General features: G+C 39.6%; 1 protein-coding gene across 2 annotated transcripts; it reads left to right on the top strand.

Moving 5' to 3' along the window:
* Window positions 1-3,419: 3,419 nt before the first annotated feature.
* Window positions 3,420-19,825, top strand: LOC115785689 (alpha-2-macroglobulin receptor-associated protein-like). Of its 2 annotated transcripts, none has more exons than XM_030737495.1 (8): window positions 3,420-3,549; window positions 4,126-4,270; window positions 12,906-13,036; window positions 14,303-14,423; window positions 15,755-15,910; window positions 16,774-16,856; window positions 17,393-17,569; window positions 18,528-19,825. In XM_030737495.1, exons 2-8 carry the CDS (start codon window positions 4,126-4,128, stop codon window positions 18,594-18,596), a joined length of 882 nt encoding a protein of 293 aa, XP_030593355.1. In that variant the 5' UTR covers window positions 3,420-3,549; the 3' UTR covers window positions 18,597-19,825. The 2 variants fall into 2 exon arrangements, with proteins under 2 accessions (XP_030593355.1, XP_030593347.1); XM_030737487.1 differs by having other exon boundaries at window positions 3,421-3,819.
* Window positions 19,826-20,096: the final 271 nt, after the last annotated feature.

Raw genomic sequence — 20,096 nt, 5'->3', positions numbered from 1 at the left:
AATTGAATATATATGTGTGTGTGTGTGTGTATGCACATATATATGTGTGTGTGTGTGTGTGTGTATATGCACATATATATATGTGTGTGTGTGTGTGTGTGTGTATATGCACATATATATATATGTGTGTGTGTGTGTGTGTGTGCGTATATGCACATATATATATATGTGTGTGTGTGTGGTGTGTGTGTGTATGCACATATATATGTGTGTGTGTGTGTGTGTGTGTGTGTGTGTGTGTGTGTGTGTATATGTATATATGTATATAGTTGCTTTAGTTGGAGTCTTCCCTCGTGTTCAGTCATGTGTTTAAGTCATGTCAAGTCATGTCTGCATCTCACTTCCTGTTTTATTTTCTTAGCCTTCAGTTCCCTGTGTGTCGTGTTGAGTTTTGCTTCCTCTCCGCCTCATTAGTGTCATTCTGTCCACCTGTTCTCTCCAGCTGTCTCCTGATGTCTCTTTACCCCTGGTGTATATATTGTCTGCGTTGTTCTCTTGTCCTTTGTTGCGTTGTTGTCATTGTTACCCTGGCTGCGTGCCTTCTTTTATGTTTCCCATTAGTTTCGCTCTGGCTTCTGCCCAGCTAGTGGCAGCAATAAAGCTATGCTTAAGTCTTTGTTTAGTCCTGTGAGTTCTGCATTCTGGGTCCTGCCTCACCTGCCACACAGCCCACCGTGACACAGGCATAGACTCTTACTCTGAGGCAACAGCATTAACCACTGTACCACTTGCTAAAGTTTCTCCAACAAAATAGAAAGTTAATTAATTGGTTTATTTATGAGTTATTTATGCATCAGTTAACTCACTCAGGCATATGTGCATTGCTCACTGAGTGTGCACAGATGTGTACAGGGATGCTGCAGGTGTGCTCGACCGCTGTGATGGGACTGAGAATGAAAACTACACTCTTTCTTTACAAACTTCTGATCCTTTTACGAGGTGATGTTGACCTCTCATGCTAGCCAGCTGTCCACTGGCAGGTGGATTAAGTGTGGCTCCATCAATAGCAGATTTCAGGTGGACATTTTTGCTCATTAAATACCAAAATCTGTTAGGCGGAGAAGCAGTAAATAGAGACAAACAGGGAAAACAACAAAGGCTGAAAGGCACTGAAAAATATCAGTAATGTTTTGATTCTTTTTAGAGTTTCTTACATGTGTAAATGAACACCAGCTGTAAGAAGTGATGAAAGTGAAGACTCATAACAGCCAAATTATTCTAACTTTGAATTAAATTGGTTTGGGGTAGATAGTTTGTAGAAAAGTGCTCAAAATGGATGCTTAAAGTGCTTAAATTGAATGGCTATTTATTGAGCTTTTTTTTGGCTTTGTTTGTTCATGCAGTCCAGTATGAAATTAGGATTAAATATAGATATGAATACATCAGCATTTGAGCATGAGACACTACAGGTGTCTTCCTCTGCTCCTCTTTTTATATACACCCATTTTGTTTGATACATTATTGCATGAATATTCTGTTGTAGCGATGATTCTAACTGACTTCATGCTTTGAATTTAACACCTAAAATGTAAAATGAGCAGAAAATCTGGCTTATTTGCATTTGGTCTGCTGTGTCTTCAAATTTCATTATGTTGGCATTAAAATCTGTTCATTTTCAGACTGACAGATGCCTGACAGTGACTACTTGCTTTAAAACAGTCTAGTCTACAGTCACATTCTTTTGTGAATGTTATTGGATTTATCCTGTTTTGGTAATTAGTGAAGTGATAAATGGTAGATTGCAGATTGAAAAAAGAAAGATTATCAGAAAGATTATGTGATTTGTTTTGGTCTTTTGTTCCTGGCTATGAGATGTTACGTGGCACTCACCCACAAATCCATTATTCTTTCTCTCTCCCACCATCACGTCACTGCAATTCAGCTTCAGCTGAGTCTGATTTATTGACATTAAAGTTCTGAAACAATTTTATCAAGGAGTGCAATGTAATGTCTTTCTGTCTGCCTGTCCTTACAGTTTAATGTAGTCTAACTGAATTCAGTTATCGGGGTGTGTAAGCATGAATGCTATAGAAACAATATTGTCAAGGCTGGATCAATAATAATTTTTTTAAGTGTGTGTGTGTGTGTGTGTGTGTGTGTGTGTGTGTGTGTGTGTGTGTGTGTGTGTGTGTGTGTGTGTGTGTGTGTGTGTGTGTGTGTGCGTGTGTGTGTGTGTTTCATACAGCCGAGATTTGTATTCTGCTTGTATTTTTCCATTCTAACTCAAACATATGTACAGTTTGATCCTTAGGTATTTGGCCATTTACACAATTTGCGTGTCACTGGCCAAATATTGCCATTAAAGACCCAAAGAGCGACTTTATTTGAACAACCCGATGCTTCTTTTTCATCTACACCTACAAATGGAGACATGTGAAACCAGTTTTCTTCTGTTTCAAGATGGGACTTTATGGAGAATCATCACAGTGATTTAAAACTAATCAAAGGGGAGCTTCACTCCCAAAAAACAAATTTTTGGCATTTAGATCAATTGCCCAAAGATAATTTATTATAGACTGAGAAAAACTGGTCAGACAAATCAACATTTGAAATTCCTTTTGAAAGACATGGACATCACATCCTCTGCAATAAAGACAGGAGGAACCATCTGGCTTGTGATCAATACCAAGTTCAAAAGTCTACATTTCTGATGGTATGGGGATGCATTAGTGCCTATGGAATTTGCAGCATACATATCTTTAAAGGCACCATCAGTGCTGAAAGATATATATACAGGTTTTAGAGCAACATGCTCCCATCCAGAACTCATGTTGGGTTTTTCAGTAAAGGCCTTGCATATTTCAGGAAACTGAAACTACTGTATAAGAGTAAGAGTCTATATGCTGGACTGGCCTGCCTGTCCAGACCTTTCACCAACTGAAACATTTGTCACATCACTAAACAAGAAATACAGCAAGAATGGGACAACATTCCTCTCCCCAAAGTCTGGCAACTACTCCTCAGTTCCCAGACATTTACAGGGTGTTGTTGAAAGAAGAGATGCTACACAGTGGTAAATACGACCCTGTTCCAACTTTTATTGAAACATGTTGCCGCCATCAAATTCAACATGAGCTAATATTTTTCTTAAAATGGTACAGTGCATAAAGTTATAGGAACAACAGGGATTTTTTTTTTTTTAATTTAAGGGTATGGAATTGATAACTAAGCTAAATCATTTAAACTTAGAAGGTATTTCTTTAAGAAAAACGTCACATCTAGTTGATTTGATGATTGTTAAACTCAAGCATGTGCTAAGAAGGTGTTGTTTTGTGAAGTAACTTGATCTTTTAGCAATAAATTCATTCTTTAAACGCGGACTTGAACATAGGAGCAGCATCCAGCGCTGCAAACGCGTGGAGGCTTTCTATTTGCTGTCAGAGTTTGCAGCCTTGTTGCTAGGTAACAGCGCAGCGCGACATTTCCACTGTAGTTCAACAAAAGTCATTTCCGCTTCAGCAGACGCAGAAAGGCTGCGTCAGGAAAATACATATCCCAGAGTGCAACTCGAGGAAATGCCCGCCTCTTTTTTTGAGCACATGACTTGCGGTACTCCTGTGAGCTACAACAACACATCGTTTGTGGTGTTCTCTGGTTCCGTTAAGCATCTTTTTCGGCGTTTTCTTCTGTAGTTAGTGACGCACAGTTATCTTGAAAATGAGGCTGCAGTGTTTGTTCGCAGCTCTGTGTCTCGGCGTGGGTGTAATGGCTGGGAAATACTCTCGGGAGCTGAATGAGCTTAAGCCGAACGACAGTGATGGGCAGACAGTGGAGTTCAGGATAGCTAAGCTAAACCAGGTTTGGGAGAAAGCTAAAAGGGTACGTAAATAAGATAATCTGCGAAAATCTGTCGGCAGCTGCACGACTTAATTAACGCAAACACATATAGACTAATTTTTAGGAAAATGTTGAAACAATGAACCAGCGTAATAACGGATTTGGTCAACATGTAAAAGCCTGTTTTTGTGGGCAGTAGGAATATAGAAATAATGACAATATCATTATTAAAGCAAACTCCACGTGAAAGCCTTTTTTTTTTAACAGATCTCACTGTGTATTTTTCTGTTTCTGCAAACTTTCCCTGTCTTATGAAGCCAATGTTGTCTGCTCGTTTTGGTTTGACAGATGCAGCTGTCTCCAGTGCGACAGGCTGAGCTGCACAGTGACCTGAAGATCCAGGAGAAAGATGAGCTGCAGTGGAAAAAAATGAAGGTGGACGGGCTCGATGAAAATGGGGAGAAAGAGGCCCAACTCCGACGTAACTTCAATGGTGAGACAATCTCTTGATCTCAGCCAGGAATAGTTAGAGCTTTATTCTGAGTCACTTTGCTCTAAATGTTTAATCCCTGGCTTTAACAGTGCCATGCTGTACTGAAATCTTTTGTGGTTTATGACTGGTTTATTTCTTCTACCTCTTCTTCTTTCAGCTGCTTACTTTAGGGGCCACCACAGCAGATCACCTGCTTCCATCTCACCCTATCCCTAGCATCCTCTACTGTCACACCAGCCCCCTGCATGTCCTCCTTCACTGCATCCATGAACCTTCTATGTAGTTTTCCTCCTCATCTCTTGCCTGACAGCTCCATCTTCAATAATATATCCACTGTCCTCCTTCTACCCCAAACTATCTCAGGCTCACTTCTCTAACTTTGTCTCCAAACCATTCAACCTGAGCTGTCTCTCTGTTATACTCATTTCGAATCCTGTCTTTCTGGGTCAGTCTCAATGAAAACTTTTAGCATCACAAAAATATGTTACAGGGTTTCTCAGATTCTCAAATTAGGATTAATTATTTTAGATGAATAAAGTAAAAAAAAAAAACACCAGCTCTTTAATCTTTTTTTTTTTTTTTTTAGTTACCTGATGTATTTGTATTGGCAATGTGATACTGATGTCTTTGTTATGAAATGCATGATTTTTAATAACTTTGTCTTTTATAAAACACAGTAAATGTTTAGATTTAGTCAGGTCTGAAAATTCATTAGTGTCGCTTAGTGATTTCTGCAGATCCCTAAATATAGTAAATACAATAAATTGATTTTAAAAAATAAAAATTGAACTGTAAATAAATAAATAGCTAAAACAATAACTGCAGATGCAAACTGCAAAATTTGTTGGACCACTTCCAGCCATCCAGTTAGTTATGAGGTCTTGTATGGTCTCTAGCGGCATCTCTTCTAATCAAAAAGACAGCTACTTCCAGAGTTAATGAATTTAAATTATTTCTGTTAATATTCTGTTTGTCTAATATGCAAGGTCAGTGAGATGTGGCTTGAAAACAGTGCCTTTTTTGAAACCCTTGAAAATAATGAAACTAAGCACTTGGTGCAAAAACCACGCACAAATTAGTTTACAGAATTTTTACCTTGTAAAAGTTTCTGGGAGTCTTGAGATTTCTTCATTTTATTTTATTTCTAGTGGTCTAAAGAATTCTTAAATCTAACTTGTAGAAACTTAGATAATTCCTATGCCATTTAAATGCAGTGGTTAAAAGAGACATTTTAAGACAGACGGTTCAGGTGGCTCTAATTTAGTCATGGCATATAATATGTGAATATCCATCAAACTGAGAGAAGTAAAATGGCTAATGATAGCTTAAGTGTGTATTTTTTGTTTTGTTTTTTTAGCTTATGCGCTAAAAAATAACAGTAACATTTTAACCTGAGAAAACTTTTTGGTCCACTGATTTTCCATTTGAAATAAACTCTGACAGTCATGGTACTGAGCTGTGGTGGTCATTCCTCCACTGCTCCTTCTTGCTGTTCTCAGTGGCGCTCTTCATATCTCCCTTAATCTGTTCATTGGTCACCTGGCAGATCACTTACTAAAAGCATGCTAATTTCCTCATGTGTTGTTCTGGCAGTTATTGACTAAACCTTGGGAAAGAGATATCATACTATAATGATCATAGCGTATGTATGTGTGTGTGTTCCCTATCTCAACCATTGCATGGGGGTTTGCTAGTTGCTTTAATAATAGACATGATGGTCATTCAGGAATTGTACTATACATTTATTTAGATATTATAAGTCCTCTGAAAAGCAGTCAGGGCACATCCACATATAGACATAATGATGTTGAATGAAACAAATGAACGGCACTGAGCATCAGCAAATGTATTTAACAAGTTTATGATGGAAAAAAAAATGTTTTAAATTTTGAGAATCAACCTTTACACATTTAGAGTATGCTGTGCACTTTGTATTATGTATATTTTATTTTGTGTGCTTGAATTATGAAGAATGTATCAGACTGAGATGCTATGCTGGCAGTTATTTTAAAGGACAGGCATACTGTATGTCCCTTCTTTCTTTGTGGCAGCTCGGCCCATCTATCCACCTGCTCTGGTTCCTTCCTCGCTCCCCTGTGGTGCAGTGACCTTCCTGTAACAGGCAGAACACAGTCACTCCTTTAGCTGCTAAAAATAAATTTTTAAGAAGAGCGTCAAGTCATCTTTTCCCCGCTGAATCATGTCCTTCTCTTTAACTCATTCTAATTGAGCTTCACAGTCATTTTGTGTCCCCCGTTGCTTTCGTTTCCACTGCACTTGTTCTTGATGCATTTTATATGCCAAAAGACAAATCCTCACACCTTGCCTGTTGATCTGGAAAAGTAAACGCACAATGATGAAAACATGCAATGTAAACAGTTTAAGCCCTCGAGTGCCACAGAGATTGTCTACTTTTTGCACCATGTTAATGAAGATATGAAACTAGCTCTCTGTATATGAACACGCTCCTAAGAAAGTTAATAAGTGACACCGGTGAGTTGCAACAATGTTGCGATGGTGCTGAATCAGCACCTGCAATAACCGTTTGCTGGAGAATAATGAGGGTGGAAAGTTTTCAGACCCAAGTCCAACTTTGTAAGCTGCTAAGTACCTTTTCAGTTTGCCAAATTCATCCATTTTCTTAATCACCTATCCAGGGGAACTGGAGCCTATCCCAGCTAGTTCACCCTTAAGAGGTATCCTGCCAAATTTTGGAGTTTAAGGTATTTTGTCAAGCAGGAGATGGGCTTAGTGATTGTTCACCTCCCCTCATGCTCATCTTTAAAACTCTTTTAAAACGTTTTTTGCTTCAGAATGGCACTACTATATGCTAATTAATGTCTTGGAAAAAAAGTTCAGTTAGTTTGTTTTGATAAACCATTGTCAGCTTTAGCAACTCTTAAATAAAGCCCTGCTATTTCATATACACATACAGTAGAGCATACACACAGGAGACATGGTGCTCAAAGACTATGAATTCAGTGGAGATAGCTGCTGTCCCACCCCTGCCCCCAAAGAGCTGTAGCTTTATAACAGGTCAGAGCCTGCTACTCGCTCTTTCCCCATTCATTTATGGAAATGAGCCCAAAATAATTTCCCAGAGATGGTTGACCAGCAGAGTGACCAAGTGTCCCACCCTGTGTGTAGAGCATTGTGTCCCTTTTCCTTTGTCCCACATTTTTTAGACAGTGTCATAGATTTTGATTGGTTCTAGTTTTCAAGTCAGCACTGCAGGTCAGACACTGTTTTAAGGTTTGGCTTTTATCCAGTGGCTGTGAAGAAAGCAGGGAAGGTTGTCATCGTGTGACCATCTTTTGCTACTAAGTCACAAACTAGGCAGTTTTGGTTGATATATGATGGAAACTGTGACAAAGAAAAGAAAATGTAGCTAAAATAAAGACTGTGAAACTACTCATAACTAAATGAAGCTGGTGCAAGGTGATTAATTTCCCACTTGGGAGAAAAATGGTGTGAAGTGACGCAGTGCATGCAAGTCAGCAGAGTTGGAGTTGCTCTGTTGGCCAAATATGATAACAGTTTCTAAATTTCACTAAGCATCTTTTTTTTTTTTTTTTTACTGTTATTGGGGGGGGGGGGGGGGTAGTAGATGCATGTATTAAACAACAAATAATTCAATTCAATTCAATTCAATTTTATTTATATAGCGCCAAATCACAACAAACTGTCGCCTCAAGGCGCTTTGTATTGTGGGTAAAGACCCTACAATAATACAGAGAAAACCCAACAGTCAAAACGACCCCCTATGAGCAAGCACTTGGCGACAGTGGAAAGGAAAAACTCCCTTTTAACAGGAAGAAACCTCCAGCAGAACCAGGCTCAGGGAGGGGCAGTCATCTGCCGCGACCGGTTGGGCTGAGGGGAGAGAAAGACATGCTGTGGAAGAGAGCCAGAGATTAATATCAATTAATGATTAAATGCAGAGTGGAGTATAAACAAAGTAAATAAGGTGAATGAGAAACAGTGCATTATGTGAACCCCCCAGCAGACTAGGCCTATAGCAGCATAACTAAGGGATGGTTCAGGGTCACCTGATCCAGCCCTAACTATAAGCTTTATCATAAAGGAAAGTTTTAAGCCTAATCTTAAAAATAGAGAGGGTGTCTGTCTCCCGAATCCAAGCTGGAAGCTGGTTCCACAAAAGAGGCGCCTGAAAGCTGAAGGCTCTGCCTCCCATTCTACTCTTAAGTATCCTAGGAACCACAAGTAAGCCAGCAGTCTGAGAGCGAAGTGCTCTGTTGGGGTGATATGGTACTATGAGGTCTTTGAGATAAGATGGTGCCTGATTATTCAAGACCTTGTATGTGAGGAGAAGAATTTTAAATTCTATTCTAGATTTAACAGGGAGCCAATGAAGAGAAGCCAATATGGGAGAAATATGCTCTCTCTTTCTAGTCCCTGTCAGTACTCTAGCTGCAGCATTTTGGATCAGCTGAAGGCTTTTCAGGGAGCTTTTAGGACAGCCTGATAATAATGAATTACAATAATCCAGCCTAGAAGTAATAAATGCATGAATGAGCTTTTCAGCATCACTCTGAGAAAGGATGTTTCTAATTTTAGAAATATTGCGCAAATGCAAAAAAGCGGTCCTACATATTTGTTTAATATGTGCATTGAAGGACATATCCTGGTCAAAAATGACTCCAAGATTTCTCACAGTGTTACTGGAGGCCAAAGTAATGCCATCCAGAGTAAGTATCTGGTTAGACACCATGTTTCTAAGATTTGTGGGGCCTAGAACAAGAATTTCAGTTTTATCTGAATTTAGAAGCAGGAAATTAGAGGTCATCCAGGCCTTAATGTCTTTAAGACATTCCTGCAGTTTAACTAATTGATGTGTGTCATCTGGCTTCATTGATAGGTAAAGCTGAGTATCATCTGCATAACAATGAAAATTGATGCAGTGCTTTCTAATAATACTGCCTAAGGGAAGCATGTATAATGTAAATAAAATTGGTCCTAGCACAGAACCCTGTGGAACTCCATAATTAACCTTAGTGTGTGAAGAAGACTCCCCATTTACATGAACAAATTGGAGTCTATGAGATAAATATGATTCAAACCACTGCAGTGCAGTACCTTTAATACCTATAGCAAGCTCTAATCTCTGTAATAAAATGTTATGGTCAACAGTATCAAAAGCTGCACTGAGGTCCAACAGGACAAGAACAGAGATGAGTCCACTGTCAGAGGCTCTAAGAAGATCATTTGTAACCTTCACTAATGCTGTTTCTGTACTGTGATGAATTCTGAAACCTGACTGAAACTCTTCAAATAAACCGTTCCTCTGCAGATGATCAGTTAGCTGTTTTACAACTACTCTTTCAAGAATCTTTGAGAGAAAAGGAAGGTTGGAGATTGGCCTATAATTAGCTAAGACAGCTGGGTCAAGTGATGGCTTTTTAAGCAGAGGTTTAATTACAGCCACCTTGAAGGTCTGTGGTACATAGCCAACTAATAAAGACTGATTGATCATTTTTAAGATTGAAGCATCAATAATTGGAAAGACTTCTTTGAACAGTCTAGTAGGAATGGGATCTAATAAACATGTTGCTGGTTTGGAGGAAGTAACTATTGAAGTTAACTCTGAAAGATCAACTGGAGCAAAAGAGTCTAAACAAATACCAGCAGTGCTGAAAACAGCCGAACATGAAGAATAATCTTTGAGATGGTTATGAATAATTTTTTCTCTAATGTCTAAAATTTTATTTGTAAAGAAATCCATGAAGTCACTACTAGTTAACGTGAAAGGAATACTCGGCTCTACAGAGCTCTGACTCTTTGTCAGCCTGGCTACAGTGCTGAAAAGAAACCTGGGGTTGTTCTTATTTTCTTCAATTAATGATGAATAGTAAGATGTCCTAGCTTTACGGAGGGCTTTTTTATAGAGCAACAAACTCTTTTTCCAGGCTAAATGAGCATCTTCTAATTTAGTGAGACGCCATTCCCTCTCCAGCTTTCGGGTTATCTGCTTTAAGCTGTGCGTTTGTGAATTATACCACGGAGTCAGGCACTTCTGATTTGAAGCTTTCCTTTTCAGAGGAGCCACAGTATCCAAAGTTATACGCAGTGAGGATGTAAAACTATTGACGAGATAATCAACCTCACTGGGAGCAGAGTTTAGGTAGCTGCTCTGCACTGTGTTGGCACATGGCACTGAAGAGCATAACAATGAAGGAATTAGATCCTTAAACTTAGTTACAGCACTTTCAGAAAGACTTCTACTGTAATTAAACTTATTCCCCACTGCTGTGTAATCCATTAAAGTAAATGTAAATGTTACTAAGAAATGATCAGACAGGAGGGGGCTTTCAGGGAATACTGTTAAGTCTTCAGTTTCTATGCCATATGTTAGGACAAGATCCAGAGTATGATTAAAGTGGTGGGTGGGCTCCTTTACATTTTGAGAGAAGCCAATTGAATCTAACAATAGATTAAATGCAGTGTTAAGGCTGTCATTCTCAGCATCTGCATGGATGTTGAAATCACCCACTATAATTATTTTATCTGAACTGAGCACTAAATCAGATAAAAAGTCTGAGAAATCAGACAGAAACTCTGAGTAAGGACCAGGTGGACGATAGATAATAACAAATAAAACAGGTTTTTGATTTTCCCAATTAGGATGGACAAGACTAAGAGTCAGGCTTTCAAAAGAATGAAAACTTTGTCTGGGTCTTTGATTAATTAATAAGCTGGAATTGAAGATTGCAGCTAATCCTCCTCCTCGACCTGTGCTTCGAGCATTCTGACAGTTACTGTGACTCGGGGGTGTTGATTCATTTAAACTAACATATTCATCCTGCTGTAACCAGGTTTCTGTAAGGCAGAATAAATCAATACGTTGATCAATTATTAAATCATTTACTAATAGGGACTTGGAAGAGAGAGACCTAATGTTTAACAATCCACATTTAATTGTTTTATTCTTTGGTGCAGTTGATGAAGCTGTATTATTTATTGTTTTTGAATTTTTATGCTTAAATAGTTTTTTGCTGATTTTAGCTTTGGTTTTTGGTGGTCTGGGAGCAGGCACCGACTCTATGGGGATGGGGTTTTGGGGGGATGACAGGAGGAGAGAAGCTGCAGAGAGGCGTGTAAGACTGCAACTCTGCTTCCTGGTCTCAACCCTGGGTAGTCAGTTTTTAGGAGGGTTAATAAATTTGGCCAGATTTCTAGAAATGAGAGCTGCTCCATCCAAAGTGGGATGGATGCCGTCTCTCCTAACAAGACCAGGTTTTCCCCAGAAACTTTGCCAGTTATCTATGAAGCCCACGTCGTTTTTTGGACACCACTCAGACAGCCAGCGATTCAAGGAGAACATGCGGCTAAACATGTCGCTCCTGGTCTGATTGGGGAGGGGCCCAGAGAAAACTACAGAGTCCGACATCGTTTTTGCAAAGTTACACACCGAGTCAATATTAATTTTAGTGACCTCCGATTGGCGTAACCGGGTGTCATTACTGCCGACGTGAATAACGATCTTACCAAATCTACGATTAGCCTTAGCCAGCAGTTTCAAATTTCCATGAATGTCGCCTGCTCTGGCCCCTGGAAGACATTTGACTATGGTCGCCGGTGTCTCTAGCTTCACGTTTCTCAAAACAGAGTCACCAATAACCAGAGTTTGTTCCTCGGCGGGTGTGTCGCCGAGTGGAGAAAAACGGTTAGAGACGTGAATAGGTTGGTGGTGTACCCGGGGCTTCTGCTTAGGACTACGCTTCCTCCTCACCGTCACCCAGCTGGCCTGTTTTCCCTGCTGCTCGGGATCTGCTGGGGGGGAGCTAACGGCGGCTAAGCTACCATGGTCCGCACCCGCTACAGGGGCCTGGCTAGATGTAGGATTTTCCAAGGTGCGGAGCCGAGTCTCCAGTTCAGAAAGCCTGGCCTCCAGAGCTACAAACAGACTACATTTATTACAAGTACCGTTACTGCTAAAGGAGGCCGAGGAGTAACTAAACATGTGACACCCAGAGCAGGAAAGTGCAGGAGAGACAGGAGAAGAAGCCATGCTGCTAGTGAGTCGGCTAAGGGCTAAGCTACTAGCTAAGCTAAGCTAGCGAATTTCTAAAAACAAATAAAGTGAGTAATGTGAATACAGGTGATTCAGCAAAGAGTATGCTATTTAAAGTAGGTGAAGATTACACTAAAATATGTTATCCAGATAAATCCAGTTATACAGATATAACAGCTAACAGACAGCAAAACACTGTGCTCCGAAACAGGAACAGGAAGTGATACAATACCGCAGTGAGAGCCAACACCAAGTGACAGCGCCACCCAGCGGAGTTGAGTGTGTTCCAGTAGTAAAGTCATACACCTATGAACAATAGATATCTTTGATGGGCCCACATAGACTGACTGGTCTGGCTCTACTTCTTTTTAACCTTCATTGGGGATCCTGTTCCCCTTGATGTTTCCTTTGAAATTTATGAGTTACTGTCAAAGGGTTTGGAGTCTTGTTAAATGATTAATATACACGTCTTAGTCACTTTAGATTCTCTTGCTTATCTCTTGCTTCTTCCCAAGAGACAGCCTCTGTTGTTGTTCCTCGGAGGCTCATGTCAGGATAATTCGCCACAGCATTTGTTTAAAGCCTTGTGGTCGTGTTATGCAGTGATCCTCGCCAAGTATGGGATGGATGGGAAAAGGGACACGCGGCCGCTGGAGACCAACTCGCTGAAAGATCACGACATCAAGGAGGAAGACACATTTGATGATCCCAGACTGGACAAACTCTGGAACAAGGTTTGTGTGTATAATGAAAAAAGTGAAGCCCTACTTTATGTAAGGTGCTTTGATTTATTTATTTATTTTTTTCTTTCTGTAGTTTCACTGTGGGATTTCACTGCCTACCCAGTTGCTGCTCTTCTTTTAAAAACTTACCACAGCCAGTAAATAAAATGTGGACATGAACTTAAGATCAATTTAGTGTCACTTGGCTTCCAATAAAATAAAAAAAAAAAAAAAAATAGAACAGGAGCACTAAACATTTTACAAGGTAACAAGCTTGTAAAATGTTGTGTGAAATCAGAGACGGTCTCTGATTTCAGCATTTCCACTGGACACAGCAACTCCACTGTTATGTGCTTCTTCCATGCATTATCTATAGATACTTTCTATATACATTCAGTCTAATTATTACTATAAAAACTTAGCAACTGAAAGAAAATAGAGAGGAAACTCTACATCAAATGACAGCAGATCTGTAAGTCTAAAGTTGTTTAATGGCCAGCTAGTCGCAAAAGGAAGCAATGCAAACTAGTTCAAGCAGGCAACTCAGGCTGCATCATGCACACTAATACACTAACTGCATGCTGTTTCAACTCCTCTACCATCCCAGCATCCACCCTGTAGGCTCCAGGGGGACATTTGCTCATTACTCCCCAGTGTCTCGAGACTGCAAACTCTTAGCTGTGTCCTCCTAAAATAATAACTTTAAATGAGAGCTGTTGTTGTAAGATCAGACAATACCATCTGTCGTTGATGAATGCACAGCAGTGAAAATGAGCAATTTCTGGCAATTTGATTTTTATATTTTCTATATAGTTGATTGCTTTAAAATGTTCATATAAATGCAATCCTTAAAATCACTATGTTTACTGCACTGATTGTGAAAATCTGGGTCGATAGCCTTTTTTAAAATGGTCAATAGCTGATGACATTTAGCCTGTGTAAAACTGATGTTACAAAGAAAATAAATATTGACCACTGACATCAGTAGATGCTATCTTAATTTGGAGGTCAGCATATCAGTGCTATAGCCAAAACCAAAATCCTTCTAAATTTGATTGATGTGTTTTTTCATTTTTCTTGAGCCAACACATTCTGTGGAAAATAGTGTCTGACAACTTGTGTTATAACAGCTAATTTCTTCTATAGATTTTTAGTTATGTATATTGTACACATAACCATGTTTCATGGCAGCTATACTTTTCCTTTTCTATGCAAAAGATCCCAGTTCTTCCTCTGAAACTAAGTCCTCTCTATCTCTAATGCTTATTCCCCAACCAGGCTAAGAGCTCAGGGAAGTTCTCTGATGAGGAGCTGCTGAGCCTAAAGAGGGAGTTCCAGCACCACAAGGAAAAGGTCCACGAGTACAACATCCTCATGGATACTGTCGGCAGGACTGAGGGTGAGCCGTGTGAATAGCTCCCCTTGCTCCATTGCCAAGCAGGGGTGTCACACTACTTCTACTTAATTTTATTGGTATTTTCTGAGGTCAGACTTTCAAGCATTTTAACCCTGTTCTCCTTTATGTTTCTTTGTCCTTGGTTCTATTCAAGATCTCTCACAGAGTACCCTTTCTATCTAGCAGCTCCTATCAGCCCTTTTATGCATTTACTGCTATATATATATATATATATATATATATATATATATATATTTTTTTTTTTTTTTTCTACAGACATAGCTACAGTGCTGATTCTAGGTTTTTGTGATCATATCAGAAGAAGAGTAATAAAAAAAACCCCATAAAGGCAGAGTATTTTTAATCAGGCTTACAAGGTTATAAAATAAAAAATTTCTAGGTGCCATGGTTGTTCTGCATACCAGTGTTTTATTGGTTTGAAGTCTGAAGTGCTCTCTGTCTGTTCAGTCTTGTGGTCATATACGTAGGTGGCAGGTATCAGACTGCACATGTTACCACCCACTACTTTGTGCTCTATCAGTGTTTGTCAAATCACATCAAGCTGTGAGTTTTAAGAGAAGCTGACAGGACCCACTGTGTTTCGCGTAGACATGGGGAGGACAGGCACGTTTTCTTCGGATGTGACTTGACACTTTGCAGCTGTTAAGTGCCAGAACTTTCCTGATAGCGCTGCACTGCACTACGTTTCTGCCAAACAAGCCGGAGGTATTTCTTCTGCTTGTCTGATGCCTTTAAATATTAAGCCATCACATGTTGCCTTGAGGGAATGTCTGTGAACTTCCACAGAACCTCCATCTCAATCCACCGCCTGTCTGGTTTCCTCGGTTTTCATTCAGTTTGACTTTTTTCTGTTCTTTTCTGATCCAAATGTCAACCGTTATCGTTTAGTTTGAGTGGTGCTGTCCACTTAAGCTTTGTTTGACTTTTACTTCCACACCTTTTTTCTAGTATCAGACAGGCAGGAATGTCATAACCTCACAGTGCCGCGTTTAACCAGTACGATGATGCTCATAGGCTGCTCACGGTTATGAAAAAATAACCCTGATAAATGAAGATTAACCAGTTCTATAAAATAATATTAAACTTTTACAGGTTATTTTAATGCCTGCTGTTCAGTGCTACTAATAAATGCTGCCTTTCTTTTTATCTTTTATTAATTTAATTATTTTTCTATCCCCTTGTGCCATCTTTCCCTCATTTCTCCATCCATCTCCTCTGGCCTCTTCCCATTTAACCCACCCACACAACCCTGTGGGCTTTTGACTCCTCCTTTGCCCCCCCCCCCCCCCCCTTTCATCTGTTCCTCTCAACAGAAATACACAAGAATGTGATCTCTCCCCTGGAGGGTGATACCAAAGAGCACGTGCTGCACCAGAAGCACACAGAGCTGAAGCAGAAAATGAGAGACCTCAACCAGGGCTTTGAGCGCCTCCGTAAGCTCAGCCACGAGGGCTTCACTGAAGATAGCGGTGAGAGAGGGAAAAAAAAGCGCAGAGACACTCAGCTTGTCTCTTTTTGCATCTCCGTCAGACGCTGCATTTATCTCATCAGCTTAATTACTAGGATTTGTTATCATAATAACACACTACTGTATCATGGCTGGTGAACACTGATATGCTGACAGCTTAAGAGTTTTGAGTTTAACATTGAATGCATCTGTGAAATGGAAAGAAGTATTTAAAGGGGGTTATTTAAAGCAGCTCGGTGTGCTGCGTTCAGCCAGTGATGTAAAATAGCTCAGCCTTGTGCTGCTGAACAGACAAAGCATTCATTTCACTCGCCATTGCATTTTAGCACAGTTTGCAGTCCTCGCCGCTCCTCAGACATGTTCGGCTGCTTTCAGTTGAGTGTACTGCAGTCTCACTTGTGCAGGTTTCAGTGGGAGTTTGTTGAGAAGTTTAGATGAAGGTATTGTACCTTCTGCTGATTCAAAATGATTTCATTGCTGCGTCTCTACCTTCGGGTGTTGTTTCTGACTCGTTCCCCTCATGTTTTTGCCTCCTCTTGCACAAATTGGTTTTGATCTCCTTCCCACTGTTTTTTTTTTTTTAATTATTTATTTATTTTCAGTTTTGCTGAATTTAAGGAGTGAAGAGAAATTGTGACAGCACCTCAAGATTAAATTTTAAATGCCAGCATTTTGCCTCTTTCATATTTGGTGTGTATTTATAAAGTGATTGAGCCACCAGGGTATGTTGTTGTGATTGTATCATATGATGTATCTGCTGTGACTGCTCCTCCTCAGAGCTCCTTCCCTCTTGAGTGTTGTGGCTCCAAAATGTCTCTTTGGATTGTTTATCTCTTCATCTGTCTTTCTGTTCTTTGTCTGTAGAGTTTCGGGAGCCGCGTGTGATTGAACTGTGGGAGGCTGCCAAGAGAGCCAACCTCAGCAAAGATGAGCTGGAGTCTCTCATGGTAGTGCTTACGTCTCTTGTGACAATTTTTTTTTTTTCATGGGGGGGGGACTATCTGTTTCTAGATGACACTCTTTGTTTCAGCATAGTGCTACCATCTAATTTTGTCTCTGAGAAACTTTTTGATCGAGTGTTCTTCTGGCACTAGCATTAAATGCATTATTTTGCAGTACTTAGTAGCTAAGTACTACTTGTGTACAGTAAGCCACAGAAAGTGCAACTTATTATGATCACATTTTACGTATTGCACATTTGAAAGTATCCCACTCTCCTGGATCTCGTTGTGCTCCTTTCACCCTTTGTCCCTTGGGCAGACGAATGCAGTGAACAGCTCAATTTGAATTTGAATTTTGTTTTTAAGCTATCAAGTTTCAAGATTGGATCTATCACAGGGAAACATTCAGCTTGAATTTCCTCTGTGACATTTCCTCTCTGTTTGCCACTTGAGATGCATATAAGCTCTCGGTGTAGTTGTGCATGTAATTGAAGGTGAACTGAACTTAGACCCTTTTATGCTGGCTGCCTTTATTCATTTAGGAGGAACTGCGTCACTTTGAGACGAAAGTAGAGAAGCACAGTCATTACAAGGAGCAGCTGGAGCTGTCCCATCAGAAGCTGCAACACGTGGAGGCTCTGGGAGACAAAGAGCACATCAAGAGGAACAAGGAAAAGTACAACACACTTTCTGAGAAGACGAGGGAGATGGGCTACAAGGTCAGTAGGGATAAAGAAGCTCTCTTAGCATTTAAGTGATATGGGACCTTTTAAATTATAGCATTCACACTTATTTTATCCCACTTAAGTATATGTACTATGAACACGTGCTGTAACCGCAGTGTACGGCGGATGCAAACATTTCCAATACACTGGAAATAGAATTAGGACAGCTGGTTTCCAGCTTAACTCCCTGCAACTTGAACATTGCAGAGGTTTGACCAGAGTCACAACTTACTATCAAACAACCAAACCATTAGCATAACAAGAAGCACTCAGAGAGTGCAAACCTCCATCAAGGCAGCTCACTCTCTGGGCAGTATTTACTTTTAAGGGAATAGTACTGTATTTTTTATATATTCGTTTTATTTTCTTCTATTTCAACTTACTTTGTGAAGTTTGTAGTCAGGGTAGCATGACAGATATTTACTTTGATTTACACAGGTAAAATTTGACCTTATTTGCCCTTGAAGAAGAGGTCAGAGGTCCAAAGTAATGGGATATTTAGAATCTTCATATATCATTCCCTATATGTTGTCAATACAATGGCAGTAAGAAACACGGCTTAAATAGCTCTATATAGCATTATTAGCACTTTGACAGTTTAGATCAATCTACTGACCTTGAAGGAGAGGTCAGAGGTCACATGTGACATCACATTTTAAATCTTTATATGGCACTTTCTATGTGTTGACAATACACACACCACACTTGTAAGAATCAGTTTCTAAATTATAAGGCTTTTTTTTTTGTCAATTTCCAAACAATAAATCATTAAGCTGACCTTGAAGACCTTGATTGATGTAAGCCAAATTTTAATGTAGTGTTAACATGACTCCACTATATAAAACCCTATAAAGTTTTATCAGAATTTTACCAGAATGACACGCACACATAATAAACTAATCATTTGTGTTGTCTGTAAACCTGCCTTGCGTGTGTGTCTGTTTGATTCCAGATGAAGAAACACATGCAGGAATTGTCCAACAAGATTTCTCGTCAGGGACTCCAACACAACGAGCTCTGAGAGGTCTGGATCGCAATCATCACACCAGTGAGAGATGAAAGAACTGTAATGGTTTTCTCTACAGTCACACAGTGTTGACGCACCATAACCTTTCAACTACTGTTTAAAAAAAATCACCAGTGTTTTCCATGGATGTTTTTCTACTTTTCTAGTGAGTGAAATGCTGAATGAATGAATTCTTGGCTATTTGTATGTAATATGCAGAAGAAGTATGCAGTTATGATAAATAACTGATCAGATTACCAGTCAAGGTACAGTACAGATAAATTAAATATATATAACTAATGGCAGGTAAGTTGAAGGAATATGTCTGGTATGCAAAAAAATGGCTTTACTTTAGCCAAATGCTACTGTAGGACATTATACTTTGGCCTATTGATATATTTTAATGGTACTTTGATTAATATAAAATGAAGATCAGGAGCAGAAGCACTGAAAACTAGGAAGCTGAAAATGAAATGGTAATCTTTAATAGTCAGTAAGATACAGGTGCCAAAACAGACGTACAGTAAATGTTTTAAAAATATAGTTTTACAACAGTGAGATGCTTTGGCATAAATAAAAACACGTAATACACTGTACACAAAAGCAGTTTCTGTAGTGACATAATTTGTAAAACGTTACATTTTTGTGAGTCGTTCCTCGTGTTTTTTCTTTCTCCTCAGAGACACTAGTGGGGAACCAAAATGATAAAAATAAATTTGCATCCATTATTGCACATTTTGTCCTGATAATATCAAGAGGGAGGTGAGAAATTGAAACAAACGCTATGCTTTTCCATTCATCGGTCCCTGGCCTCTCAGACCAGAAGCAGAGGCAATGATTACTGTGATGAATAATGTTTCTGGCTGGCTGATTACTTAGTCATGTCCTGCTTGGACCACATGGGCCTGGATTAATGCAATTTGCACCCTGGGTATAACTGTAAGCTGCTTATTTTTTATCGAATCCTTTTCCGCTTTGAGGTGGAATGATCACCTGGCAAGTTGGGGCTCTTAGCATTCAGTTGTAAGGTGTGAGATGAGGTGGGCTTTATCGCACTGTGAAATCTTATTTTGATCAGTGACCTCTTGAAAAAGAGAGGTAGCAATAATATTGTTTGGGTATGACCACAAATCCTGAAGAAATTAAATCCAGCAAGAACTGAAAAGACAGTGCAGCTTAAAAAGCAAAGTGTCATTTGTCTTTCATCTGTAATATCCACTCATAAATAAAGCCATTCGTAACAATACCAACCAGTAATTGAGACAGTTTTGAAAAAGGCAGGTTTTCAATCCTCAGCAGATACAAGGTGTAATCATAGAGTTCCTAGACTTGAATAATAAAAGGTCTCGTGTGTTCAGCTGCTTATTCCCAAAGGGTTGCCGCAGCAAATGGATTCACATTTTTTGATGTGGCACAGATTTCACACCACATGCTCGTCCCTATCCAACCTTCCCTTTAATCCTGGCTTGTGACCACCTAAGGCTGGGTTTAGGTGTTCCGCTCAAACCAGGAAGC

The sequence above is a fragment of the Archocentrus centrarchus genome, chromosome 1, assembly GCF_007364275.1.
Source record: "Archocentrus centrarchus isolate MPI-CPG fArcCen1 chromosome 1, fArcCen1, whole genome shotgun sequence".
NCBI classification, from domain to species: Eukaryota; Metazoa; Chordata; class Actinopteri; order Cichliformes; family Cichlidae; genus Archocentrus; species Archocentrus centrarchus.
The sequence above is the reverse complement of the archived record's forward strand: the minus strand, read 5'-3'. Positions and strand labels throughout refer to the sequence as shown.

What these genes read in the sequence shown, in the direction of transcription:
- LOC115785689 (XM_030737487.1), top strand. Translation starts at nt 3,658, where the DNA reads ATGAGGCTGCAGTGTTTGTTCGCAGCTCTGTGTCTCGGCGTGGGTGTA. An exon ending in TTTGGGAGAAAGCTAAAAGG is followed by an intron (nt 3,820 to 4,125) that starts GTACGTAAATAA and finishes TTGGTTTGACAG; the next exon opens with ATGCAGCTGTCTCCAGTGCG. An exon ending in ACTCCGACGTAACTTCAATG is followed by an intron (nt 4,271 to 12,905) that starts GTGAGACAATCT and finishes CGTGTTATGCAG; the next exon opens with TGATCCTCGCCAAGTATGGG.